Here is a 16,245-nt window from a genome sequence, read left to right as displayed (position 1 = left end):
ACATTCATTGTCCACGCCTACGGGGAGGGGGGGTGTTTTAAAAACCCGCACGCGGGCGGAGAAAAGCCGAAAATGTCTGCAGTGTGAATAAGCCCTCATGATCGTTCATACAAAGAATCGTTTGTAGTCGATTGTTCAGCAAGTTGTATCTTTAGTGGTCACCTTTAGAGGGTGTGGTTATAGATAATGGCAGTTAGTGCTGTCTGTTTTGTTTTTTTCATGTCTACCAGTAGTAAAGATGAATACGCGCATTATTTCTTGATCTCTCTTTTTTTAACTTCTCGCTGTGCAATGTATTCATCTATTTTTTTCCCCTTTTGGCTAAAGTTCCTCTTTAAGCACAAGGATGTTGGGAGTGTGACCATTTTGAAACACAATATTGAAATACGATAACAGAGGCGCCAAGCAGAATAAAATAGTTAAAATTGTTAAAAAGGGGGAAGTGGGTGGACTCACCTCCCTTCTGAAAAAAAAGGCCGGACAATGGACAGGTTACTTACAGTCTAAAGTAACATTTATTAGTAACTCCAAAAGTGCAACGCGTTTCACAGGTAACAGTCCCGCTTCTTCAGGCAAACGATTTTTGGAGGGTGCTGGGGAAGGGAAACAAAACTGAAAAAAGGGGGATTGCCAGAGGAACGCAAATACCAGGCACCCGAAGGTGCACCACAAGTCTACAGCAACAAAATGTGCAATTATGCATTTAACAGCAAGATATGCATACAAAATAGACTGAGAACGTGTGCAAGTAGCATGTATAAAGTGACAGTGCACATATCCATAATATAAAGGCTAAGAGTGAGTGCAGCAGTATATTAAACGTCCATTAAAAACGAAACCTTTCTCTGTTTCTCCCTGTTTTAAATTCACTTTTTTACTGTTTTATCATTTTACTAAGAGTGACTCATACTCTGCCTTTATATTATGGATATGTGCACTGTCACTTTATACATGCTACTTGCACACGTTCTCAGTCTATTTTGTATGCATATCTTCCTGTTAAATGCATAATTGCACATTTTGTTGCTGTAGACTTGTGGTGCACCTTCGGGTGCCTGGTAATTGCGTTCCTCTGGCAATCCCCCTTTTTTTAGTTTTGTTTCCCTTCCCCAGCACCCTCCAAAAGTCGTTTGCCTGAAGAAGCGGGACTGTTACCCGTGAAACGCGTTGCACTTTTGGAGTTACTAATAAATGTTACTTTAGACTGTAAGTAACCTGTCCATTGTCCGGCCCTTTTTTTCAGAAGGGAGGTGAGTCCACCCACTTCCCCCTTTTGAACAATTTTAACAAATGTTATTCTGCTTGGCGCCTCTGTTATTGTATTTCAATATTATCTAGTCCACCCTTGGTGGAGGGGTGTATCCCCATTTTCTCCTATCTACAGAGAGCGACTTTATAAACCTGAGCGGGGTCAGGTTACAATTCTCCCCGCCGGCCTGTCCAGTGGTTGCCTTTGTGGCGACCCACCCTTGTGAGTATAATCATCTCATTTATTCACAACAGATCTCTCCATACTAACATACTGCACCATATTGGGCTCTCGCTTTCTCCCCCATTTTCAAGATTTTGAAACACAAGAACAGATGTAGCAGCTCCTCTGAAGTCACTTTATTAGGGCTTTTTTACACTATGTGCAATTCCGATTTTGATGCGATTTAAAAAAGTTCTGCATTGTGTTTTTCTTCTGCATTTTTCTTCTTGTGTTGCTAGCATTCAGTGAAAATCACATCAAACTCAGATCAGAGTCGCATTGCAGTTTGCAGTGTAAAAGAAGCGTTATGAAGTCCATATAAATGGTATAATTAATGATAGAGGCGCCCAAAAAACACATTCAAAACTCTTTAAGGCCCCTTTCACACAGGTCGCGTCGCTGCACGTCGCAGTACTCTCCCCCACCGCTCCCCTGCCGCACCTGGTTGCGGTGGCCAATAGACTCTATGAGACTGACCACAGAAGCCGCAGTGCAACGCAATGCAACGGATGCACTTCCGATGGCGTAGGGGCGGCACAGACTCCGCAGTGCATTGCCTAGCGGTACCACTCGCCATGCAATTGCATTGGAGTCAAAGGCATTGCAACAATATTTAGATTGTTGTGGTAGTGGTGCGGTGTGCATGTGCCGATCATTCAAAATGGAGTGACATACTACCTGGTGTCTATTTTTTTCTTATTTTTCATTTTTTTGCTTTACATTTTTGGTAATCTTCCTGTACAGGAAACAATATTAGACTTATGTCTCTGCTCCTAATGTTCTATTTCTTAGCTGTACTACACATACAAATCAGTATATCATCATTTTTTTTTTCGCTTCAGTGTCTCTTTAAGGAATAATGTAATGCAATATGCACTGTGTATTTTAAAAAATTTCTTTGAACAGAGGTGCCAAAATAGGATAAAAACGTCTAAAAACCGTTTAAAAGGAGGAAGCGGTGGACTTACCTCGTTCACGATTAAACAAACAGGGAATCGTTATTTATATAAAAAATAACATTTATTGAACATACACTCCACTTTGCAACACGTTTCGCAGGCACATTCCCGCTTCATCAGGCGGGAATGTGCCCGCCATAGAGGCGCTCGGCCACGCTACAGCCAGGAGTTGCTCCGTTTATTGCCTGATGAAGCGGGAATGTGCCCGTGAAACGCTTTGCAAAGTGGAGTGTATGTTCAATAAATGTTGTTTTTTATATAAATAACGAATCCCTGTTTGTTTAATCTTGAGGGAGGTAAGTCCACCGCTTCCTCCTTTTAAACGGTTTTTAGACGTTTTTATCCCATTTTGGCGCCTCTGTTCAAAGAAATTTTCTAAAGTATATAGTCCACCCTGGGTGGAGGGGTGCTACCCCATCTTTCTTCCTATCTACAGAGAGCGACTTCTAAAACCTGAGTGGGGTCAGGTTATAATTCTCCCCACCTGCAATTACAGTGGTTACCTTTGCGGTAACCCATGTTTGGGAGTATAAAATTCTTAAAATTGTGCAATATAGCCCTGTGCTCTAAATACTACACTATACTGGGCTCTCGGGCTACACCTTCTTCTCGTTTACATGCACTGTGTATAGTCCATGGGCACTCTGAGGCAAAATCAGAGGATGGAGAAACAACGGAAAGTAAATACACGCATCAAATACCACCTGGGCCCCCTCATCTTCAGGGCCCCATAGCAGTTGCTATGGCTGCTATGGCTATTGCTACGCCCCTGGTGCCTGCGCAATAGCACAGACCCAGTTGGGCTCTGCTTTCTCTGCCAAAGTCTGAGCAATTTTGGGCTATTGCGCAGGTGTCTCAGCACTGGAATGACCTAACAGAGGAGGACAGGGGAGGTTTTGTTGCTTAGCCACACCCCTCCTGATTCAGGTGTCTCAGCCCTGGAATGACCTAGCGGAGGAGGACAGGGGAGGCCTCACCCTCCCAAAGTAAGTATCTAAAATTGGCCATCTCAAACCTCACAGGTTTACTTTAAAGGGAACCTTAACTGTAAAAAAAATATGAGTTTTACTTACCTGGGGCATCTACCAGCCCCCTGCAGCCATCCTGTGCCCTCGCAGCCACTCATGGCTCCTCTGGACCCCCTCTGCCAGTTAGTTTAGTTTTTGCCGACTGGGAGTCGGCCGGCCGCCATGCGTATGTTTTTACGTATTCCTGCTGGTGCTGGAAGCTATTGCAGACATCAACAAGTAAATTTTTACGCGTTACAGGTGTAAAATTTTACACATTACAACCGTAACGTGTAAAAATGTACTTGTTGATGTCTGCAATAGCTTCCTGCACCAGCAGGAAAACGTAAAAACACACGCATGGCGGCCGGCCGACTCCCAGTCGGCAAAAACTAAACTAGCTGGCAGCGGGGGACCAGAGGAGCCATGAGTGACTGCGGGGGCACAGGATAGCTGCAGGGGGCTGGTAGATGCCCTAGGTAAGTAAAACTCATGTTTTTTTTAGAGTTAAGGTTCCCTTTAAGCAGGAGCGAAGCACTGTGTGGCAGCTCTAGTATATGCCATAGTGCATCTGTCACTGTGTGAATACTGTAGAGTGCACTACATTTCTTTTCTCCTCTCATTGATTGACTTGCTCAGTGGCACACAACATACCTGGGCTGATCTAAGAGCTTCCTCTGCCCTCCTATGGCGCAATCTCTTAAAAAGGAACTCCTGTGAAAGTAATGTAATAAAAAAAAGTGCTTAATTTTTACAATAATTATATAGAAATGGTTTAGTCAGAGTTTTCCCATTGTAAAATCTTTCCTCTTCCCGATTTACATTCTGACATTTACCACATGGTTACGTTTTTACTGCAGGCAGGTGATGCCAGTGGAAGGAGATGCTGTTTGCTTTTTTGGCATTTGGACCCAGCTGTAAACAGCTGTTATTTCCCACAATGCAATGAGGTTCACAGACAGGAAACTGTCAAGACCATAGCCCTGAAATCACACTGTGGGAGGGGTTACACCACAATATTAGCCATACAGAGCCCCCTGATGATCCGTTTGGGAAAAGGAAAAGATTTCTCATGGGAAAGGGGGTATCAGCTACTGATTGGGATGAAGTTCAATTCTTGGTTACGGCTTCTCTTTAAAAGCCTTTGCAAGGTCAGAAAACTGCCGTGGCAGTTTTTCAGGAGGGGGCGTGGATAAGCAACAAAACTATCATATACTGTACTCTGCAGACTGTGCTGACAGCATGGAACTTTTACACTTCATGCCGCTTTAAGCTGTACTGCATTGCCCACTGTACAAACAACTGCACCCAGGGGCCGAGGGCATAACAATAGGGGATGCAGCCACTGCACCCGCACTGCACCACTACTTCCTGTATAAACAGGAAGTAGTGTCAGACACTAGAGAGAGGAGATCCGCGGTGGAACGCAAGGAAGGTATGTGCATATGCCCGCTGCCCGCCGCTGCACAGACACTAATTTAAGCTGGAGGGGAGCGCAGAGGGGCGAGCCGGAGGTGAGGGGGGGTCGTCCCCCTACCCCGCCGGTGTGTGGCCAAGCTCTCCCCTCATGTTGTAACCCTCCAGCCCCCCAAAACAGCCCTGAGCGGGCCCCGGGGGGCGTGTCATAATTTTCTGCAGGGGGGCCCGTCAAAATTTTCTGCAGGGGGGCCCTGTGGGTCATAGTTACGCCACTGACTGCACGGCTATCTTTACAGTTGATAGGAATGACTCGGAGCTGTATGCTGTACGCAGGACATGCGGCTGTATATTGGTAGTATATTAAAAGCAGAGGCAGTTGTTCAAAATCGATCCTACATAGAATATTACACATGGCGCATCATAATCCTTACATCAGCTGGGGATCATCCCTGTGCCTCCGCATCTACATTTATACCGGCATTACACGTGCTTCCGTTTCGTTTTAATCCATGGCATTACAGCCATTTGTCATCCATCTGCTTCTTTAACCGTGCTTATACTTGCGGCTTAATTCCCGCGTTCGCGTTCCGCGAGGAATATTGCTCATATGGCGCGCACTCTCCTCCCCGGTGATTCATTAGCACTTCTATAGCATTGTTGACCCTTTCCAGATGCCGGGGACACGCAAGCGTGCATTTCTGTAATCTTGGTCTACGTCGGTCGGTGCAGATCTCGTTTTGCGCCTGCAGATGGCAGTAAACAATAAACAAACAATGCAGGTATGACACAAGGTTATGGTGATCAGCACTTACTGAGCTGTGTATGTGACATACTGCAGGAAATCAGTGGCCCAGCAGTACCTCCAGCAATAGGAACCTACTTTCAAGCACACTTGAAGTGAGAGGGATATTGAGGCTGAGATATTTATTTCCTATTAAACAATGCAGATTGCCTGGCTGTCCTGCTGATCCTCTGTCTCTAATGCTTAGCTATAGACCCTGAACAGGCATGCCGATCAGGTGTTTCTGACTGATGTCTGACTGGATTAGCTGCATGCTTGTTTCAGGTGTATGACTCAGACACTGCTGCAGTCAAATAGATCAGCAGGGCTGCCAGGCAACTAGTATTGTTTAAAAGGAAATAAATATGGCAGCCTCCATATACCTCTCAGTTTAGGTGTACTTAAAACCTAATGCAGCAGCTGTTATCCTTATGAGTAAAGCCCCATCTACACCATACAATTCTTTGTCCGATTCGATTGCAAAACAATGGCAAATTGAATCGGACATGTTGGATTGAATCGAATGGAATCAGTGAATCGAATCGAAACAGACAAAAAATTGTATTGTGTAGATGGGGCTTAAAGGGTTCTTAAAGAGAACCCGAGGTGGGTTTGAAGAACATTATCTGCATACAGAGGCTGGATCTGCCTATACAGCCCAGCCTCTGTTGCTATCCCAAACCCCCCTAAGGTCCCCCTGCACTCTGCAATCCCACATAAATCACAGCCACGCTGCTGACAAACAGCTTGTCAGAGCTGGCTGTGTTTATCTCTATAGTGTCAGTCTGCTGCTCTCCCCGCCTCCTGCAGAACTCCAGTCCCCGCCTGCATCCCTTCCCTCCCTGCTGATTGGAGGGAAGGGATGGGGGCAGGGACCGGAGCTATGCAGGAGGCGGGGGAGCAGCTGAGACTGACACTACAGATGTAAACACAGCCTCATAGCACGGCTGTGATTTATGAGGGATTGCAGAGTGCAGGGGGACCTTAGTGGGGTTTGGGATAGCAACAGAGGCTGGGCTGTATAGGCAGATCCAGCCTCTGTATGCAGATAACATTCTTTAAACACACCTCGGGTTCTCTTGCAAGAGACTCTGAAGTGAGTGAACCAGCATGTGTTTACTGTAAAGCAACTTACATAGTGCTAAACCGCCGATATCCCACGGCAAAACGAGGGGTTTTTACCCCCAAATCCCCCCTGCAAAATCCACAACTTTCTTGGTCGTGGATTTTGCTGCTCATGGAGGCAGAGCTATGAGCTGCAGCTCTGCCTCGCCGCACGGATCTCCGCCTCTCCCCTGCCCCTCTCTGTGAAGGCAGATTGAGAGGGGCGGGGAGCGGCAGCAATCAGCGGGGATTGATGCGCTGAGAGGCAGAGCTACAGGGCTAAGCTCTGCCTCTTCAGGAAGCGTTCCCCCAAGTTTACAGAGGGGATTTGGGGGGTATAAACCCCTCGTTTTGCCGCGGGATAGCGGCGGTTTAGCACTATGTAAGGTGCTTTACAGTAAACACATGCGGGTTCACTCACTTCAGCCTCTCTTTGAGGTACACATTAACAAAGTAACTTTACTGAATGATCAATCTTTATATCAAAACACAAAGACACCAGGAGCCCAATCTGGTGTTGTGTGCTTCTGATCAGTTGTGAGAGATAGAAAAGTAGGTGGTGATATACTCACAAGTGTGGTTTGCTTCATCAGGCAACCACTTTAATCTGCATGTGGGGAAGTACCTACCTGCATACATGTAATTAAGGCGCTGGAAAATTTGGGCGCAGGGTGAAGCTGAAAAACGACTTACCCTACTCTTGCAAAAGTCCCGGCGGTGCTAATTACGATTCCCCCTCCAAGCCACTATTGACACTGGGGTAAGACGGAATTCAGCTTCCAGCTATTGCTGGTGGCTGAATTACGCTGTTTTTATCGTAATTTGGGCTCCGTCTTTTGACGGCACCCAAATGACTGACTGAGTGCCGCTATAGCCGTAATTCACATTATGGCCTATGGCGGCGCTGGCTTCCTGGCTCAAACTACCGACCCCGCTCAGCCTTTGTCTTTGACGTGGTTGCAGCTCCCCAAAAAAAAAAGACAAACCTTATGTATTCAACATAAAATGAAAATAAAAAACCCACAGAAGTGAAACTTTGAATACAAGAAGCAACTGGAGGTGCCCAATGAGGATAAAATATGACTAAAAACATACTAAAAATGAAAATAGAAAGATAAGTGTGGGCGTACCTTCCCAAGGATTCACTGTATGTGATTTCAGACTTTTTATTCAAAATATTGCACATAAATGACAATGGGCTTGATTCACTAAGACAAATAGCATGCCTTATCTGAGTTAACACGCCTTATCAGAGATAGCACGCCTTATCAGAATAGCATAGCGAACGCTACGAACTTATGCCTGCTAATTGGCAATGAGGAGAGCTCCACTCGTCCTGCCCTGAGCCCCTGCGGGTTCGTATCGCTCACTATGCTACTCTGATAAGGCGTGTTAACTTTGATAAGGCGTGTTATCTCTGATAAGGCGTGTTAACTTGGATGAAGCATGCTATTTTTCTTAGTCAATCAAGCCCAATGCGTTTTACAGCCTATAGCCGCTTCCGCACAGGAAACAGCGGTAATCCATGAGATTTGAGTGCCTATCCTAAATCGCATTAACCTGGCACGCAAGTCGAATTATTTGCGCCTCATCTACCATCTCTAGTTTGGATTTGCATAGAAGCCTTGTACAAACATTAGTGTTTCTCAATTGTCATACTATTGCATGTGATCACTTTGGCTGACACTTGTGACAGTCATGCAGACTTGGTTGGGCCGAGCTACACCACAGTAAAGGGATACTGTGGTGTAGCACAGAAATCTTAACAACATGCAACATCGCTGTAACTGAAGGCCACTAAATATTCAACTTCAGTCTGTAGCTGCTAGAACTTTTTGGGGGCGAAACATGCGGGTCACCATGGCAACAGTATAGGGTTTGGTATTAAAAATACTCTGAATGCTCGCTTTATTTGTCTCACTGGTCTACACAAAGCAACATTCATTACTCCTGTCACACCCCTACAGTTTCCTGGGTTTATTGCATTGATGTATTAATTGCATAGGGAAGAGGGATTCATGTGGATGATGAATATGCACAGTTGGGAGTTAAGCCTGGTACACACTTTCAAGTATGATTGGCCAATCTCTGACCAATATAATTTTCTCCATGAAGTATGCTGGTGAAAAGATTTTGAATACTATGCAAAGATTGTGTAGGTAAACTCTCATAATACATGAAAGTGGTAAAACACACTTTCAATTATAGTTGAAGAGAAATCGAGAGCCCAATATGGTGTAGTATGTCAAAATTGATTGGATAAATGAAACAGTGAGATGGTAATACTCACAAACACGGGTTACCACCTAGGTAACCACTCATTAGGCAGGTGAGGAGATTAGACCTGTCCTCACTCAGGATTAAGAAGTCGCTCTCTGTAGATAGGAAGAAAGGGGGTAGATCACCCCTCCACCTGGGGTGGACTCAAATATATTGGTAGGTGAACAGAGGCGCCAGAAGGATAAAAGTACATACAATTTTTAAAAAATTGCTGGGAGGAAGTGGTGGACTCGCCTCCTTTAAAGCAGACACCAAGGACTGTAAATATATAGATATACACATTTATTGAAAATACCCCAAAGATGCAACGCGTTTCGCAGGCACAGCCCACTTCTTCAGGCAATAAGCAGGGGATAAACAACATCAATTCAGTTATAGCAAGCAGAGGTGGTCTGCTTGCTATAACTGAATTGCTGTTGTTTGTCCCCTGCTTATTGCCTGAAGAAGTGGGCTGTGCCTGCGAAACGCGTTGCATCTTTGGGGTATTTTCAATAAATGTGTATATCTATATATTTACAGTCCTTGGTGTCTGCTTTAACGGAGTCGAGTCCACCACTTCCTCCCAGCAATTTTTTAAAAATGTTATGTACTTTTATCCTTCTGGCGCCTCTGTTCACCTACCAATACACTTTCAATTATGATTGGCCAATCACTGACCTATTTTACCACTTCCATGTATTATGAGAGTTTACCTACACAATCTTCTCATAGTACTCAACATCTGTTGGCCCTCATACTATATGGAAATGGTAAAATTGGTCAGTGATTGGCCAATCATAACTGAAAATATGTACGGGCCTAACAGCTATTACTTCTTTGCATACAGCTACTACCCTGTTAGTTACCGCAGTTCCAAGGATTACTCAGGTGGAAGACAGCACTGTTTACAGATGAACCACTGTCAGATATGAAAAAGTGGCAATTCTGAGCAATTGTTTTTTTCATATTTAAAATTGTATTCAGGACTGCCAATGCCAGACAACTGGTATTTTTTTAAAAGGAAATTAAAGAGACACTGAAGCGGAAAAAAAATTATAATATAATGATTTGTATGTGTAATACAGCTAAGAAATAACACATTAGGAGCAGAGACATAAGTCTAATATTGTTTCCAGTACAGGAAGAGTTAAGAAACTCCAGTTGTTACCTATGCAAAAGAGCCACTGAACTCCACGGCTTTCAAAGTCGCAGAGAGCTCTGCCTTCTGAAGCTTGTTATCTCAAGTGTCTGGCACTGTATTGTTTTTTTTTTCCTGCAGAGAACAGTTCAAAAGTTCACTAGCCTGCTAGTTCATTTAGAATGCTGAGTAGTGTGTAAACTGCAAATATTAAAGAATGATGCAATGTTATAAAAAAACACTATATAACTAAAAAATAAACATTTTCTTTGCTACTAATGTTCTAGTAATTATCCGTACTACACAACCAATTCATTATATCATAATTTGTTTTTCCGCTTCAGAGTCTCTTTAATAAGGCAGTCTCAATATTCCTCTTGCTCCAGGTTTCTTTGGAGCAATGGTTGTAACTAGGGATGGGACGAATCCACAATTTCTTCGAATCCGAATCCGGATCCGAATCTATAAAGGTTCTCGAATATCTCGAACCTTTCGAATCCCGAATCTAACGAATCCTGCACATAAGAATTGTGCGATCCGTGGTATAGTTGCCCGCAGTATAGGTACCCAGGCATAGGTAGCGAGGTAAAGGTGCCTTCAGTATAGCTAGCTAGGTATGGGTGCCTTCAATATTGGTAGCTTTCAGTATAGGTAGCAAGGTATAGGGGCCTTCAGTATAGATAGCAGGGTATATGGGCCTTCAGTATAGGTAGCAGGGTATATGGGCCTTTAGTATAGGTAGCAGGGTATATGGGCCTTCAGTATAGGTAGCAGGGTATATGGGCCTTTAGTATAGGTAGCAGGGTATATGGGCCTTCAGTATAGGTAGCAGGGTATATGGGCCTTCAGTATAGGTAGCAGGGTATATGGGCCTTCAGTATAGGTAGCAGGGTATATGGGCCTTCAGTATAGGTAGCAGGGTATAGGGGCCTTCAGTATAGGTAGCAAGGTATAGGGGCCTTCAGTATAGGTAGCAGGGTATATGGGCCTTCAGTATAGGTAGCAAGGTATAGGGGCCTTCAGTATAGGTAGCAGGGTATATGGGCCTTCAGTATAGGTAGCAGGGTATATGGGCCTTTAGTATAGGTAGCAGGGTATATGGGCCTTCAGTATAGGTAGCAGGGTATATGGGCCTTCAGTATAGGTAGCAGGGTATATGGGCCTTCAGTATAGGTAGCAGGGTATATGGGCCTTCAGTATAGGTAGCAGGGTATAGGGGCCTTCAGTATAGGTAGCAAGGTATAGGGGCCTTCAGTATAGGTAGCAGGGTATATGGGCCTTCAGTATAGGTAGCAGGGTATATGGGCCTTCAGTATAGGTAGCAGGGTATATGGGCCTTCAGTATAGGTAGCAGGGTATATGGGCCTTCAGTATAGGTAGCAGGGTATATGGGCCTTCAGTATAGGTAGCAGGGTATATGGGCCTTCAGTATAGGTAGCAGGGTATATGGGCCTTTAGTATAGGTAGCAGGGTATATGGGCCTTCAGTATAGGTAGCAGGGTATATGGGCCTTCAGTATAGGTAGCAGGGTATAGGGCCTTAAGTATAGGTAGCAGGGTATATGGGCCTTCAGTATAGGTAGCAGGGTATATGGGCCTTTAGTATAGGTAGCAGGGTATATGGGCCTTAAGTATAGGTAGGTATGTAGGTAGGTATAGGGGCCTTTAGGTAGGTAGGTATAGGGGCCTTTAGGTAGGTAGGTGTAGGGGCCTTTAGGTAGGTAGGTAAAGGGACCTTCAGTATAGGTAGGTATGTAGGTAGGTAGGTATAGGGGCCTTTAGGTAGGTGGGTAGGTAGGTGTAGGGGCCTGTAGGTAGGTAGGTAGGTATAGGGGCCTTTAGGTAGGTAGGTGTAGGGGCCTTTAGGTAGGTGTAGGGGCCTGTAGGTAGGTAGGTGTAGGGGCCTTTAGGTAGGTAGGTAGGTATAGGGGCCTTTACGTAGGTAGGTAGGTAGGGGGGCCTGTAGGTAGGTAGATGGGTGGGTAGGTATAGGGGCCTTTAGGTAGGTAGGTAGGTGGGTAGGTAGGTATAGGGGCCTGTAGGTGGGTAGGTAGGTATAGGGGCCTGTAGGTAGGTATACGGGCCTTTAGGTAGGTAGGTATAGGGGCCTTTAGGTAGGTAGGTATAGGGGCCTGTAGGTGGGTAGGTATAGGGGCCTGTAGGTGGGTAGGTAGGTATAGGGGCCTGTAGGTAGGTAGATGGGTAGGTAGGTATACAGGACTTTAGGTAGGTAGGTATAGGGGCCTTTAGGTAGGTAGGTAGGTAGGTATAGGGGCCTGTAGGTGGGTAGGTAGGTATAGGGGCCTGTAGGTATGTATAGGGGCCTGTAGGTAGGTATAAGGGCCTCCCATGCCTCCTCCGCTCACCGCCAACCCCCCTCCCCGGCCTCCTCCGCCCCCCCCCCCCCCCCGTGCCTCCTCCGCTCCCCCCCCGTGCCTCCTCCGCTTCCCCCCGTGCCTCCTCCGCTCACCCCTGCATGAATATCTACTCACCTGTCCGTGGAGCGCAGAGCGGCAGACCTCTTCGATACTTCCCTGTTCCCTCTAGTGGCCGGACCGGCTCTTACTGATGACATCATTGTAAGAGCCGGTCACTAGGGAGAACCAGGAAGTCGGCGAGAGGTCTGCCGCTCTGTGCGCTCCGCTCAGGTGAGTTGATGCTGGCGAACGGAGGAGGCGCGGGGGGGTCGGAGAAGGTCGGGGGAGGACGAGTGCGGGAGGGGGGAGCGGCGTATGCGGCGATGCAGCGTCGGGATTCGGCGGATTCGGAAAGTGAAAAATGGCGTCGGGATTCGAATCCACGAATCTCGAATATTTCCCAATATTCGAGGGATTCGTGGATTCGCCGGATTCGTCGTGCCACCCCTAGTTGTAACCATGTAGACATCAGAAATTGAAATGTGACATTAGCTGTTCTCTTTCTTCTAGTTCCGGATAATCTCGTCCTGAGGGCCCTCACTGACTGCCTCAGCCGCATGGAGTGCAGCACACGGGGCTGGGTACTACACGGATTCCCGAGGGACACGGAACAGGCCGCTCTACTGAGTGATACCGGCTTCATTCCCAACAGGTGAGATGTCGCACTTCCTCTGCAACCATTAAAGATTACCTAAACTCTTCCATAGGAGAGAAGGAAAACACAGAGAAACACACCCTGTGTGTATTTAGAGATAACAGCCTGTCTAATTCTACCTTATCTGCTAGTAATGAGCCTCTGTAATTTGAACTGTAAGCGCTGTCTGATCTGCGGTGAGGTTTGTCCCGTTCAGACAAGCTATATGTAAACACATGTTAACCATTTCTGTGCTGCCATGAAACCAGGAAGTAACTAGACTGCAAAATCTCAGTAGGTGTTATGTGGGCTGTAATGTAGAAATGTTTTTCTATAAAGGTTATTATGCTGTTGCTTATCTTTTTAGAGCAGAGGAAGTCCTGGGTTTAGGTCCACTTTAAGTGGGAACTAATGTTTTTTACGGACAAAAGGATATTGGCTATGGCAGCTAAAGTTTGGATTCCAGCGGCCCCATGGCAATTTTGCAAACCCCATCCGAGTTCTTGTTATGCCCCTGAGAGCTGGTGCTAAAGCGGAGCAACTGCCCCTTCTTCTGCACCTGCACCTCCCTGTTCTGGTATTTATCAATCTGCCCTACTGTGCTACTGGATGAAGGACCTGCTTTTGCTCTCAACACAGCCTCAGAGAGATCCGGGGCACTTTTGTGCACTCCAGCCGGAAAATGGGTGTGGCCATGCACCAGAATGTGAGTGTGGTCATGGGTGGAGCCAAATTTACATGAACTTAACAGCAGTCTAAGTAGGACTGCCCAGCAAAATGTTAGATGAAGCCCCCTCTTTATTAATAAGAAAAAATGAAGAAAAAAAATAACCATAACTAGACAAAGTTACCTGGCTTCTTTGCTGGCTAGTCTGGCTTTCTGCTGGGTGAGCTGGCCTGAGGCCAGGTTATCTGGCAGTTCCCCCCTAGCATTCCCTGACCTTATAGTGGACCACAACTCCCAGAATGCCCCCATAGAAGAACCACAGCTCCCTGCATACCCCAATAAAGGCATTACATCAGGGGTCTCAAACTCAATTTACCTGGGGGGCCGCAGGAGGCAAAGTCAGGATGAGGTTGGGCCGCATTAGGAATTTCACAATCGCGGCGCATCGCCGCCTCTGCCTGCCCCTCTCACTCTTCCTTCACAGAGATGGGCGGGGAGAGGCGGCGATCCTTTCGGCGATTGACGTCAGGAGGGGCAGAGCTGAAAGCTCTGCCCCTTCCAGGAAATGCCGGTGGATTGCCCCCCGGGCGATTTGGGGGCTCTGCAGCCCTCGTTTAGCGGCGGGGATGCGGCGGATTACTTGGGAGCACTGAAGCGAACTATAAGGAAGCTTTTGCCAGCGAGGGCCACAAAATATTGTATCGAGGGCCGCAAATGGCCCGCGGGCCGCGAGTTTGAGACCCCTGCATTACATCATCCAGCATGGCACCACATCACCCAGCATACACGCCATTGAGGCATTGCAGCTGCCTCTGCCTGGGGGACATCCGGGGCACCCCAGAATAGATCCGGGGCACGTGCCACTGATCTTTGGGGCTAGCAACACCCCTGCCTGGCACCCAAGTTATTCGTCGCTCTGGTAATTCGCACTTCTTTCTCTATTCCTCTCACTACAGGCTTTCTATAAAAATAGGAAAGCATTGCAAGTTCCCAGCTTTAGGATACAGAAGGCGTAGAGAGCCCCCCGCAGACACATTGCTCGCCTCCTTCTTCATCCATATCATATCTTGGATGATCAGTCATCTGCTGGATACACCTTAAGAGCTTATATTGCAGGAGTGCAGTATTGACTCTGCTCCTTCCTACAACAAGGCCCGGAATTGTTCCCCAGCCAACTCCCGTGTGGATTAAGCACAATAAACAGCCTATTAATAAAGCCTTGAACTGGGGAATGGAGCTGAAATCTGCAGCCAAATCCGGCGTCTGGTAAAGGTTAATAACACCATTACTAGCAGCTCAGCTCTGCAGGCGTGTGGAGATAGCGGTATAAGCCTTCTCTTACTCCCCGTTAATTGAGCTAATAAAACCTTGGTGACCCATCCTTGCTGCCATTATCTGCCAGTTTACTAAGACTGGACTGGAATATTTATCTTAGGATATGGATTCCAGCTGCGGGCCGCGTTTGTTCTCGCTAGGCTGGATTGGCTGCAGCGTGAGATCTGAGAGTGACTCGCACATAAAACTTCCCGTGATAGACACGCCACCCTTGTGGACTGACAGCCCCCTTACTGTGTCAACCACCAGTGCCTTCCCTGCACCCCAAATCAGTGCCCTCCACAAAATGGCTCCCCGAAATCTGGGTGCCCAGAAAGTAGAATAACAGTACATTTACTGATATTCTACTCTTGCAGTGCTAATAATGATAGTAAAATATTGGTTAGACCCCCTGCACACTGCAAACCATCCACATAAGCTATCCTCCACCTAATGCCTAACCCTATCTCCTCCTCATGCCTAAACCAAACCTCGTAACCCCGGCACCCAAACAACCTATGTAGTAGCTCATAGGCTCCTTATATATACTGATATTTTACTACAGCTAAACCCTATTCTCACACTGAAACACCCCCCTCCCCCCCCACCACCAGGACCGCCACCGGTGTCTAATCTCAACCATTCCCTCTGGATGCCTAATTTTAACCACCCCCCTCCCCACACCTAACCTTAATGAGAACCTGAACTGAAAATAAAAATTCAAAATAACCATATACAGGTCATACTTACCTCCTGTGTAGTCTACTCCTCGATCTCTCTCTCCTCTCCTGCGTCCCATTTATCCACTGTGATCAATGGAATTTTCTGTTCTCTATTTTAAAAATGGCCATTACCCCATAACAGCTTCCAGGTCAGCACACTGTTAAACTGTAATATCACCCACTTGAGCCATAGGGAAACATGGACGTTATCTTGCACATTCAGTTCTAACTGACAGCAGCTGATATATAACTGACAGCAACTGGTATATTTCAGTTCTGACAAATATTGTCAGAACTGGAAGGGATCACTGTAAGAAGAAAATGTGCATTGTGGTTATTTATATGTGTCTATGG

The 16,245-nt window shown here is 46.4% G+C and overlaps 1 protein-coding gene across 1 annotated transcript in view; it reads left to right on the top strand.

Moving 5' to 3' along the window:
- AK8 (adenylate kinase 8) overlaps positions 1-16,245 on the top strand; it is a 191,367-nt gene that overhangs the window by 116,141 nt on the left and 58,981 nt on the right. The window contains exon 11 of the mRNA XM_068248926.1: positions 13,065-13,206. Within this exon, the coding sequence (XP_068105027.1) occupies positions 13,065-13,206 (142 nt within the window). The remainder of the gene's footprint in view (positions 1-13,064; positions 13,207-16,245) is intronic.

The sequence above is a fragment of the Hyperolius riggenbachi genome, chromosome 8 (assembly GCF_040937935.1).
Source record: "Hyperolius riggenbachi isolate aHypRig1 chromosome 8, aHypRig1.pri, whole genome shotgun sequence".
In the NCBI taxonomy this organism is placed as follows: Eukaryota; Metazoa; Chordata; class Amphibia; order Anura; family Hyperoliidae; genus Hyperolius; species Hyperolius riggenbachi.
This window is presented reverse-complemented; position numbering and strand designations above follow the sequence as displayed.